Source organism: Austrofundulus limnaeus, unplaced genomic scaffold (assembly GCF_001266775.1).
Source record: "Austrofundulus limnaeus strain Quisiro unplaced genomic scaffold, Austrofundulus_limnaeus-1.0 Scaffold68, whole genome shotgun sequence".
Classification (NCBI taxonomy): domain Eukaryota; kingdom Metazoa; phylum Chordata; class Actinopteri; order Cyprinodontiformes; family Rivulidae; genus Austrofundulus; species Austrofundulus limnaeus.
The window spans coordinates 231135-243691 of NW_013952470.1; the positions used below are offsets into that span (position 1 = coordinate 231135).

Here is a 12557-nt window from a genome sequence, read left to right on the forward strand (position 1 = left end):
GCTCATTGTGTCAGGCCTATTCTGCACTGTATCTAAGCTGTGCTTAGCACTCTTCTGAATAGAGATCTGTTGTCACTGGGGCACCAAGTGCTTTATGACAGATTCCTGAATATTAACTCATCGGCTTGTTTCAGCTGCTTCTGCTAATTGCTTTAGTTATTACTGAAATCAGTTCAGTGCCGTTTTAAGATGTCGCCCACAGAACCGGACACTCCCGTTAGGAGCCATTTAAGATTTGAGACCAGATGCTCAACTGCCTCGGGCCGTAAATCTGCCTTTAAGTACGTGCATTTCACAGATTACATAGCATCCATGAAGCAGTTAAATAGTAAAGAGCAGCTGCTTTCTTTCTTTATATTGCGATTGATAAGCTCCTTTGCTGACAGCTGCTRTTGTGCTTGATGATTCAGTGCAGCAGCGCAGATAAATGAAGAGCAGAGATGCTAAGTTAATATGGAACAGATGTAAAATAGCATTGGAGTGCACCTGAAATTGGTCCGACTGGTTTGAAATCAAAAGGAAAAATAYGCCCGTCCATGTGATACATGAAAAAAAAAAAACAAGCAATGGAGTTTGAAAATCTCTTCAAAGGAAAATTTAATATGAAGAGTTTGAAAAGAAAAAAAAAATCTATCAAGAGTCCGGGAACACAAGTTGCAAACTAACCAAAGCGCACACTCGAGGAGTGAAACTGAATAAATGAACACTACAAGCTTAGTAAACATGAAAGAGGTAACCAGAAGCACAACCACCTCCTCGGCGCTCCATCAATCAAAACTTTATAAGAAGATGGTCAGAATCTTAATCTACTCCGGTGGAAAAACCACACAAAAGCCCAACAGCAGTTGCCAAAATAACAYTTTGAAACATTCTGAAAAGCATGAAGAAAAAGCTTCTCTGGACTGATGAGACAAGAACTGAACGCTTTGGCCTGAATGCCAATTGCTGTATCTAGTGAAAGCCAGCTACTGCTCATCACCTGGCTACTACAGCCCTTTGGGGAAGCGTTCAGCCAGCACGGCTTTTTGTTGATGCTTCAAAGCAGCAAAAAAACTAGGGAAACTACCTGAACAAAGTGAGAAAAGTCACACTTTTCTGGTTTTATTTGTAACTTGGTGAAGTTGATATATTTTTGCCCCACAATACACTTTAGATTTTCTAAATGCTGCTTCCTTTTTCCAACTGAAGTTTGTTCTGACCACAGAGGAAAGGGGCTGAATTTCCTCGACAAAACGGCACCGGGGTATTCAAAAAGGCTTCACTTGAATCATCTCATGAGGATTTGGTTGTTTCAGAAAGACATTTTTTTCCCCTTTTCAAAAAAAATAAAAAAATAAAAAAACAGAGGCAGGATCAGAAACGCCCAGGGTACAAGCAGATATGTCACATGGGGGGAGGAAATGATTGAGAAGGTCTTGTAGACAAGAGTAGACAAACCTTTCCCTCTGACACCAATTATGCTACAAGGATTGCATTAGCGTAGCTCACTATCACATTTAATTAGGGCCAGGCCAATAACCACTGATAATTTAGCCCTAATTGAGGAAAGCAAGGCAGCTCACTGGAAAATTTCAGGTGATTAATCCGTTTCTCTTTTAGTCTTGAATTTACTTCATCTCAATCATGAATTCACCCTTTTTCTTTTTTAACAGTCTTGATCTGGTACTGGTTTTGCCAAATGCCAACCTTTAACACAGTGTACCTTTCCATTTTATTTGATTTTTTTTTTTTACCAGCTTTTCCATCAAGGGTTGTTGGTGCCTATATTCAGCATYGCTGCACCATGAACAGGTCATCAGTCCACCACAGAGCCACACAACCCTTCACACTTTCACTCACACCTAAGTGGCAATTTAGATGTATCAACTAACCTGACATAAGTTTCCTTTAGGTATACTACCTACAATAAAATGTTCAAATGTAGCATTTTCAGTCAAACTTATATACAGAAAACCAAAAATGTAAAGCAGGACTGGCTGGAGCAATGATTCCTTAAAGGGGCAATATCATGTAAAATCAACCTTTTTTAGTTTTATATCATTTTATAATGTTATACTCATAAAAAAACATGCCCAAAGCCTTGCTYTGACTCATTCATGKATGTTTGAGAAATCCTGCAGCGTTTTTAGGAAGTCATGCTGAGGAGCAAAACGACAGGTGGGGACCAGAAACCAGAAGCAGAACCTTTTCATGGCAGAGCGCCGCCCCTCCCCCCTCCCCACATACCCCGCCCATGACTCCTGCAGGCTCTCGGGTGAAACTGAAAGTGAAACTTAAACTGTCTGCTGAGCTCTCAACATTAGTTCTCACACAGTGAAGCTCTTTTCAGATTAAAAAAAAAAACCTTTGAGGAAATGTATTTTCAGATGCCAAGTAAACTGCATCATAGCAGCCCCACTCCCTCCCCTCGCGAGCGCGACCCCCCCTCCCCTCCCATACTCACACAAACACACTGAAATGGGCGAGACAGAAGCGGAGGTGGTTCTTAAAGAGACAGAGGCCAATTTCAAGGCGTTTGGAAGAGGAAGTGATGAGAAGATAAGTTTATTTTCTATTTAAACATAAAAACAGCATTTTAATAACAGCTAAAGGTGACATAGATACTTTAATATGGTATAGTATTTAAATGTATGCCTGAGAAACACATAATATTGCCCCTTTAAAAGTGATGAGCACTGTTTTTTAAGAAACCTAAAGTAACATCAGACATTGCTTTTGTTCCTAGATTGGGGCAAACAGCTGAAATAGAAGCTTGTAAAGAACCCTAATTGTACCCCTCCCTTTGAAATAAGGAGTTAACCAATATGAGAATCAGGTGTTGAAATATATGTACTTTTCCTCATGGTTTAGGTCTAAAAATGTACAAGAGAAGACGAAACAAAGATGTCATTTCTCCTCCTCGCTCAACAACTCAGATAGGTCAGGGGCACAAATATATTGGACACAAAAGCTGCTATTTGAAGGTTTTCTGTGACAAAAAAAAAAAAACTAAACAGAAAATACAAGTGTCTGCAAAATAAGGTTGCTCTGGTCGTGGCTCCTCTAAGGTTGCATCAGCTATAAATCAGGAAGCGGCGGCGGCGGTGAGTGTTGTCCTTTATCGGGCCCTGTGTCCTGATAGCAGCCTCGCTTCTTTATCAGCTCCTGCCCCCTGTGCCTGGCTCTCCACGCAGCCTGATCCTCCAGACAAAAAAAAAATGCGTCACATACAGAAAAGAAAAAGGAGCTGCAGCTCAAAGCCAGCAGAAGGGAAGGCTTGTCGAAATTAGAAATAATTATTTTTGTTGTTTCACTTTTGTTAAAGACTATTATTGCATTTTTTATTTTTATTTTGTGGACAGTGTCCGACTTTATAATCTGTAAAAGTGAAAAATTTGAGGTAGAAAATTTGGCCAATTATGTCACAATGAAAAGGCCAAATGAGAAGCTAGTGTGCCAACATTACACAAAATGGTCCTTTTTTATTATTATCACCAGTAATTATTGTGCAGGGATGAAAAGAACTTGCATATTCAAAATTGGCCTCCAAGTTCCAGACAAATTGCAGGAAATAAAAAAAATGCTGCAGATTCACACCAGCAGAGGCTCGCAGCACAGTTAAAGGCCATCAGATTTGGATGTTTAGGTGTAGAAACACAAGCTGGGCATCAGATACACTTACAGTAGCCATATCTGGGGGAAACCACGWGCCAGCACTGGCATCCAGATCACTGAAAGTGGGATGATATTTGCACACCACTTACCACAAATCTATGATGCTTCTGGCAACATGGTGCATAAAATTTAGGCTGTAGGAAAAAAAAAACGAAAAACATTTTGCAAGAACAAAATCTGCTTTTAGAAACAATCTGACGCTGGGATTTAAAAGTATTAAGCAAGATTAAACAATCTGCARTATCACGTAACTTACAAAATATTGCCCAATATGGCAATGTGTGTTGTGGCTTTCAAAGCCTCTCCTCCTTCCTTTTATATAAACAAACTTTTTAAAAATGAGATTTTAGTCCCGAACCTCAGGCGAAGGTAGTGTTTTTGTTGTGATGCAGCAGTTTGGTGGTAGCGGTTGTGGTTTTAGAAGGATGTGTTGAGGAATACGGGCAGGTCGGTATAAAAAGTGCCCTTGAAAGMATGGGGGATTGATCCACAGAGGAGGAAAAGAAAAAAAAAAGGACCCCGCAGCTTTACAACATTTTGTTGATATCCTTGCTGGGGAAAAACCTGAATTAGAGCTGAGGGGGTTGGGGTAAAGCATTACCTCAGGATTAAGCAGAAAGAAGTGGGGTTGTTTGTGTTTTGAAGGCTGGCGAGCATGGCTGAGTGATAACAACCCCCCTGTTGGTGTCTGCCTGGCCGTACACCATTAACTCTGCCCTCCCTGCTTCCTGCGCTCCTCCTCATCTTATTCACCTTCATCTCCTTCCCTCCCAACATTTATCCATTCCCCCTCCCTCGTTCCTCTGCCCTCCACCTCGCACGCTGGGGTGACCTATATTTTTCACTCAGCTGAGAATATCATTTCCAACACCTGTGGGAGAAAAAGAAAAAAAAAGAGTGGGGTTAGAGAGTTGTTTTTCCTTTTGTCAAATGAATCAGGTGCCTTGGAACTCATCTGTTTGGAAATAACAYCATAAAAATTGACTTTTTCTAGAGGAGGGACTCGGGTCTAGACAACGGGGTGTCTATTAATCGAGTAAACCTCTCCCTGCCTACCTTACAAGGACATAYACCGCTCATCGCAGAAGGACAAGAAAAGATCCTAGAATAATAACAAATGTCACTCATATTGCTATCAGGTTGCACCTGAGCCATATAGATAACCAGTATTTCCTCAGCCTGCAGAGAAAGGAAATGAAATTATGGTGGGGCCCATGAGAGGCTGGGGTGAGCCACACAAAACCCACACATTTGAAGCACCTATACACAGCTATTCTCTCTGTTCTCCTCCTTCTTTTACTCTTCTGCTCGTAAGATCGGACTTTTGGGGGCTGGAAGGCACAAAAATGCAGCTCTCACATTACAGAGCATTTAAAAGATAATAACAACAAACGGGCAGAAAACACTGCTACATGCAGTTATGCACCTCTGGGCTGGACTAATGCAAAATGAGTCTGACGTTTAACGTCAGGATGCTCAAAGAAACTTTCTGAAAAGTTTCCAGCTGATCCCGAACGCTGCTGCTAGAGTTCTGATTTTAGCTTCTTGGTTTCCTGTYAATTTAAAGCTCTCAACAACCAAGCTCCACTTTTCAATAAATATCTCATTGTTCCATAGCTTCATAACAGGGCACTTCACTCTCTTAGACTGTAGGTTTACTTGTGGTTCCTAGAGTTTCTAATAAGGAAGGCAGAACTTTGCGAGGCAGAGGCCCTGCCTTCTTTTAAAACTCAGCTTAAAACCTTCCTTTTTGATAAATCTTATAGTTCAGGTTGTCTTGGGTTTCCTCAGCTTTCCCTTAGTTCTGCTACTATAGGCTTCGACTGCTGCAGAAGGTATAGCCTGGTAAAAACCAGCCCCTTGTCCTTCGCTTTGCTGCGTACAGAGGGTCTGGACCCTCCGCTATTGAGAAGCGATAGCTTCCTGGAGGCGTGGCCTCTGTTGAAGTTTAAAACGATTGGATCTGATTTACCCAATCGCTAACGTTAGCCGCGACGCATGTGCGCCAGCTTCACTGTGAAGGAGGCTAAGCTAAGAAGCTAACCGGAAATTGCGTGCGCTGTAAACAATCATCCCCCTTCTGAGAGGAGAGAAGTACCGAGCCAAATGAGACGGCTGTAAATAAGTCCTACAGGCTTTGTCAGACAAATTTAACTTAATTTGGAACCCTTATCAACACAGACTGGCTTCATTCACTTCCTCTGCTGCCATTTCTAAAGCAGACACTGTGCAGAAAATTGATGTTGTCGTTCAAAACCCCTCCCTCTGTTTGCTGATTGGGCCAGGTCAAATTCTACCGAAGAAATCCTTGTCTATGGGAGAAGTCCCAGACGAAGCAGTGAAGGGAAACTAGAATTGAGTGGAACTGCGTAGGAAGGCAAGGGCCAGGCTAATCTAAGTAAGTAACTTTGTTTATATAGCCACTTTAACAGATTCAAACCTCACAAAGTGTTTAACAGAGAGCAAATAACTAAAAGCCCGTCTAAATAAAAATGTCCTAAGATGTTTCTAAAAGAGTCAGTGGAACCTGAGCAGTGAAGAGTTCGTGTCTCTTTCCTGTCCTCTTAACCCCGGCCGGATGTTCACTCATGCTGAGCCCGGCTCTGCTGGAGGTTTCTTCTYGTTAAACAGGAGTCATTCCTTCCCACTGTCTCCTTCGTGCTGCGCAGGATGGTCAATTTATTCAGCGTAATCTGCCGGCTTCCACAGAGGGATAACTTTTACAACTTTCMATAAAAGAAGTTTGAACCTGGATTTGAATAATATTGCTGCTTTAAATTTAGTTTCCATGTTTGTGTAGTGCCCTGAGATGACTTTTGGTGTGAATTGATGCTATACACAAACTGAAGTGGATAGGAACTTTAAACCGTGTTTCTTCCATGAATATTTTGAGCACATAAGAAAACCTTTCAAATGTGTAGAGGTGATCATGAAAATCACTAGCAGAGACTGGTAAACAAACATAAAATAAAGTCGTCTTCTGAAAAATAAATGCTGAGGATTCTAAAAAGTTATTTACTGAAGAGTCTTCAGCTGCACCTCGGGGCAAAACGTTTTATTCCCCCCCCCCTTTCCTGCTTCATAAAAATGTAAAGTATATTAGTGGTTGGAGGAGCCCATGATAATTAGGTGAGATAATAGCTTAAGTCACTCACTTGTTATGGTGTTGAATAAAGCCCAGTAAAGCTGTGCAAACAGCCCAGAAATAACCCACATTATTATCACCATCATTCCTGGGCTGCCTTGCGCTTGGCAAGCCAGTGCCTCAGCATTTTTATGGCACCATCGCGCTGACGCAGGCCTGTTCCTCTGGGAGCCAAGAGCCATCCATAGTGCTGGATTACAAACAGGGACCTCCTCTACGCCTGCTCGCTCTGCCTCGTGCTTTTTAAAATAAAAACTACTCATTACCGCCGTGGGACCCCTGGCTGACGGATCTACCTGCGGTGTGGGGCGCCACGCTGACTCAAAGCGCCCGCGTGCCGCCCAAACACTGCTTCTCGTTGCATTTCTCATCGACTTACATGCCCGCAAACTGGTTTTTCAATTTAGAGAAGACTGGGATGGGAAGATGACTGATGCTTTTACACAAGGCGGTAAAAAGGGAAGAACCCACAGAGGTTCTTTACAGCTGCAATTGTTGTCACCTGCTAGGTGCGTGAARAACTCAAACTGCTGCTTAGACCCGTTCGCACAATCATCCTCCAAACTAACAAACCATTTCCACAATTAGGATAAAACTGTGGCGTACACCAGCAAAGTGACACTAATTCAGTTCTATTGATCATTCTGCTCCAATAACTGTGCAGCACTGCAGAGGAAAAACTGAGTTTAATTGGTAACGGCTTCAAAGTATGCAAGAAAAGAAATGTATTGTTGTGAAAATGAGCCAGTGAGGTAGATGAGAGAGTTGGACCAGAGGGATAATAACTGCTGTGCTTCTGCAATGTGTGCGCAGAGAGAGAGGAAATGGCTTGATTGTACACACAGAAAAAAAAAATACGACATCATCTGAGTCCATGGGAAAATAGGCCTTGCAATATGGCATTAAGTCATCAAGAGTATTACTAAGTGGGTTTGGCAAGCTGTAGAAGGCGATCCATATGGCTGCGAGCCTGCATAGTGGATAAGAAGATATTTTTAACACTTGAAGCTCTGCTGTTGCCGGTGCACTAATGACTAGCTGATACACCGACACTGCAAGACAAAGCCAAGTGACTCATGTAGCCAATTACACACAAGTATGCTTCACACTTCATTGGCAGTAAAGTGCATCCTCACTGAAAGGTCAAAACAGGCGAATTGGGAGTCTTGGTAATGGTTTAGATGGGAAGAAGCAGAGCTCTGAGGACTGAAGGAATGAATGAATGCTAGCAGAGCAGTTATCACGAAATCCCGCAGCGTGAAAGAAACTGTTTTGACTTTGTTGGGTATGAAACGAGCCCCAGGGGGTCGCCCTTGAGTACGAGTTTATATGTGTTTATAGTCAACATCCCTGCTTTATAATTTTAGCCCCTGAGAAACGTGGCACTGGTAATTAAATTGAATGAAATTATATTCCACAGGGAGAGATCCTTCCTTACCTGCAGGCGATCATTCTTACACTTTCCTAATATTTTCGCAGCCTTATAAATGACATTATGGGGTGATTTAATTATTTAAACTTGCGTGAATATGKTTTGAATAAAACATGAGGAAGGAACCAATTCTATTGTTACTTAAAATATCTGGGTTCTGTCAACAAAATATTTTAGGGCTGATTCARCACTAGTAATAGGTCTGAGTCGTTCTATTTGGATTGTAGAAGCAGGCTTTCTTCTTCTGAAATTCTCTTCTATTTGCAGTTTAATCGGTTGTTTGAATTCACTCCACGAATTAAAGCTTTCAATGACACATAAATGAACCTTGTAAGGACAAGTAGTGTGTTACTCATGCCAGTTTTGGYGAATGAATGAAAACGTGTTTAAATGTTCACTTAACAAGTGATTTAAAACAGKTAAATTGAGAGCCAATAGATGAGTCAACTGTAAGAGAATATGTGGACCAAGACTAGACTCTTGTTCCAGAATGAAATCACTGCAGGGAAAACGGTCAATCTAATTTTCCATCTTCATTTAACAATGTTTAATTTACATGAAACTACAAAAAAAATATTTATTTAAAGGGGTCATCTTAAGCAAAATCATGTACAATTTGTTGGTCTTCATGCTCCCTGGCTCTGGGTCAGACTCTGGCTCCAACATGTAAGGCTGGATGGACAAATCTCAMYTTGTTGACATTTTTTAATTCWRATAAAACATTTCTGCACTGCTATATAGTCCCAAACCCCTCTGTCAAACTAGAATGGACTTATGGACTTTGGATTTAAAGAGACAGTYTCAAAACSARTTGATTTGAGACACACCGCAGAAAAGAAGCGGGGCTTGTGGAGTTACAATTAGGTATTGCAGTTCCCCTTTATATAGACCCCAACTGAATGATTTAAATGTGAAAAAGAAAGATTTAAAAGCAGGATAAGTCTATTTAAAAAAATAAAACTCAATAAACTCAATAGATGCATGTTTTGTCAGCATTTTCTCCATATAAATTAATCAAACGTCTTTTTTGAGTGTATATATTGAGTTTACATTACTATATTGTATTTTATTGTATATTCAGTTTATATTAAAGGGGCAATATCATGTAAAATCAACTTTTTTGAGTTTTATATCATGTTATAATGTTATACTCTCATAAAAACATGCCCAAAGCCTTGCTTTGACTCATTCATGCATGTTTGAGAAATCCTGCAGCGTTTTTAGGAAGCCATGCTGAGGAGCAAAACGACAGGTGGGGACCAGAAACGCCTTTTGGGACCAGAAACGCCTTTTGGGATGTGTTTTTAAGCCGAACTTCCTCATGGCAGAGTGCACACACACACACACACCTCCCCACACACCCCGCCCATGACTCCTGCAGGCTCTCGGCAGTAACGGGCGAAACTGAAAGTGAAACTGTCTGCTGAGAAGCAGAAGGTGGTTCTTAAAGAGACAGAGACCAATTTCAAGGCGTTTAGAAGAGGAAGTGATGAGAAGATAAGTTTATTTTCTATTTAAACATAATAACAGCATTTTAATAACAGCTAAAGGTGACATAGATACTTTATTATGGTATAGTATTTAAATGTATGCCTGAGAAACACATAATATTGACCCATTAAGTCATGTTTAAATGTACACTTGCAAGTACAACACAAAGTGTCACACTCTCTGTGCCCATCTTTAGTTGCCATGACAATAATGTACCAACTGAGAAATAACCCACTTTAAGCCACATTTATCTGTGCACTCGATTGTTGTTGAATGCCACCTACACAAAACAATCAGCGGAACAAACAATTTACAGTCACGAAAGGTACAAGTAAAAAACAAAAACAGACAAAATGTTTGTGTGAACTGAACGGTTTGGCTTTGGACCGGCAGCAGCTTTGTGCAAGTGTCGGAACGTGAATTGACGCTTATTTGCGTGAGTGATTTCTTGTGGTTCGGTGGCGTTTTTGACAGCGTGATTACTCACCGCACGGTCCCTTGTGCCGGATGTGAATGGCCTTCTGCAGGGCGCAGCTCATCGCCCGCATCTCGCACGGGCTGCCGTAGCCGTGGCCGTCGGATCCGCACACGGGGTCCGGCGTCTGGGAGCAGGCCTCGAGGCACTCGCACACCGGCTCGTCGTTCTTCACCACGCACGTGGCGCCGTGATCGCAGCTCCTGTTCAGGCACGGGCTCGGAGCGTTGAGATCTGAAGGCCRAGCGGCCGAGAAACAGAGAGCGGAGTTAGAGGGGTGGCGCCGAACGGGGCGGGTAAGATCTAAAACAGAGGTTGGAGAAAAGTCTCAGGCTGGGGAGGGCATAGGTAATAAGGAGGCAGGTTAGTGTGCGACTACATGGAGTTATTGGGCATTATTAGGAGTTTAGGGAACAACAGAGAAATGATGGAACGTGCAGCACACCTTTGATTCTTCAGCTTCCCATGTCATTTCCTCACTTTTGTACTATCATAACGTCTCCTGGATCTTTGAAGAGTCCACTGAATCCAGTGGCATGAGGACAGTGATAAAAATGGCCGATAGCACAAAAGAGATGAAACGTCCACTAACAATAGTTGCAGAGCAATTTTTTTAGGCGAGTAAATGGCTGGATTAATTGACGCTCCAACTGTGCCCCTTCAAAGGCAAGGCATTTGCATCTCAGTGAGAGCCGCTGCTTCAGCCAGAGCTAGTTGAACTGACACAGAAAAGYGAGAAAAGGAAGAGCACGGGGGAATAAGAGAGTTTGCATGAGAGAGACAGAGAAAATGTAGCAAACGGAATAGAAAAGGGGAGTGAAAAAAAGAAATAGGCAAAAAAAATGAAGAAGAAAGACCAAACTGCTTAATAATTCAGAAAAGGCAAGCTCCTGGGCAGAGGCAGATATGAAATGTGAACATCAGAGAGAGGTGTCTGCTTCAGTCTCTCCCACTCACGCACAAACTCCAGCATGACTTCATTAAAACGAAGGCTGGATTTTGCGCCTATGATTCTCAGTAGTGGCAGATGGGTGTAGGCTGGGCTGATATAACACGACTTGATCAGGAGCGAGCGGGAAGCTGAAAGAAATGGTGTGAACAATGCTTTGATCACAGCCCCCCAGCCCCCTCCTGACGCAATCAATTCTTTATAGCTTTATGTGTCCATGAAAACACTACATGGCGTTGTGTATGTTGAGACAGAGGGTAAGTGTGTGATTATTAGCACCGTGGGTGCTGAAAACTGTTGCCTCCAGGTGGGAATGGTGTACGGTCGAGATCAGGTGAAAGTAAGTGAAGAGGATCTGGCTGAATTGGGAATTTTGTTTGGGAAGTTTTAGGCCTGATTGGTAGATAACTCTGTATTTGTTTGGATTATGAATTTCTGGCCTGGTGACAATTTTAAACACATCACAAAACATTTAATATATTAATCCACGGGGGGGGGGAAACAATCTTAGTGGTGATGATGCTTCAAAATGGGTTGATACAAGAGAAAAGCAATGATCCAATGCAATTCAATGGGACTAATTTGGACAGACCATTTGAGTAAGGGATACCACCGGAGGGCACCCCTAAAATAATGGTGGCTACTCCTACTGCCACCCACCCCTGTCCAGATAGTGTTATCCCCCAGTCCCAAGAGCATTTTTTTATTTCCCCAGGCTATTTAGGACTAATAGAATCTCATAAACAGAAGAACAAACATTGTTTTGAACAATTAGGACCATCATTATTGTGATCATTACACCATTATGGGCTAGCTGGTGGAGGCTGAGGCCCTGTTAACACGAGACAGGTCTCTGGAAATGCTGGTGTTTTTCTCATGTTTATTGGGGCAAACAAACAAAAAAGAAGAAAAAAAATCACACGTTTACATGGTACTGCTGCAGTAATGTGCCAGGCAGGATTGCAAGATGGGACATAGTAAACTGTTGTACTGTCTTTTTAAATTTAGTGGATTTTSACCCAAACTGTCATATGAGCTGAGTGAGGGTGTAATAAGATAAGGTGTGTGTTTTATTTGGTGAAAATGTACACAGAAAAGGACTGGCAAAAAATATATATAATTTTTACCTGGCAACCCTGATGCCCGTGTCACTCATTCACTGATCTTTTTTGCAAAGGCGGCCTGGGTCTGAAGTACGACGGAGTATTAGGGCCACACAATGAGATTTTTTTAATTACGAGAATAAAGTCATAATATTACAACAATAAAGTTGTATAAAAATAACGTCATAATATTACGTGATTAAAATCATAATATTACGAGATTAAAGCCGTAATATTACGAGATTAAAGCCATAATATTATGAGATTAAGGTTGTAATATTACGAGATTAAAGTCATAATATTATGAG

General features: G+C 41.7%; 1 protein-coding gene across 1 annotated transcript in view; it reads right to left on the bottom strand.

Annotated features, from left to right (window-relative positions):
* The window catches only part of agrn (agrin), a gene marked incomplete at its 5' end in the record, with an annotated part of 134040 nt that overhangs the window by 99917 nt on the left and 21566 nt on the right, over window positions 1-12557 (bottom strand). Inside the window, 1 exon segment of the mRNA XM_014010337.1 lies at window positions 10210-10431. Within this exon segment, the coding sequence (XP_013865791.1) occupies window positions 10210-10431 (222 nt within the window).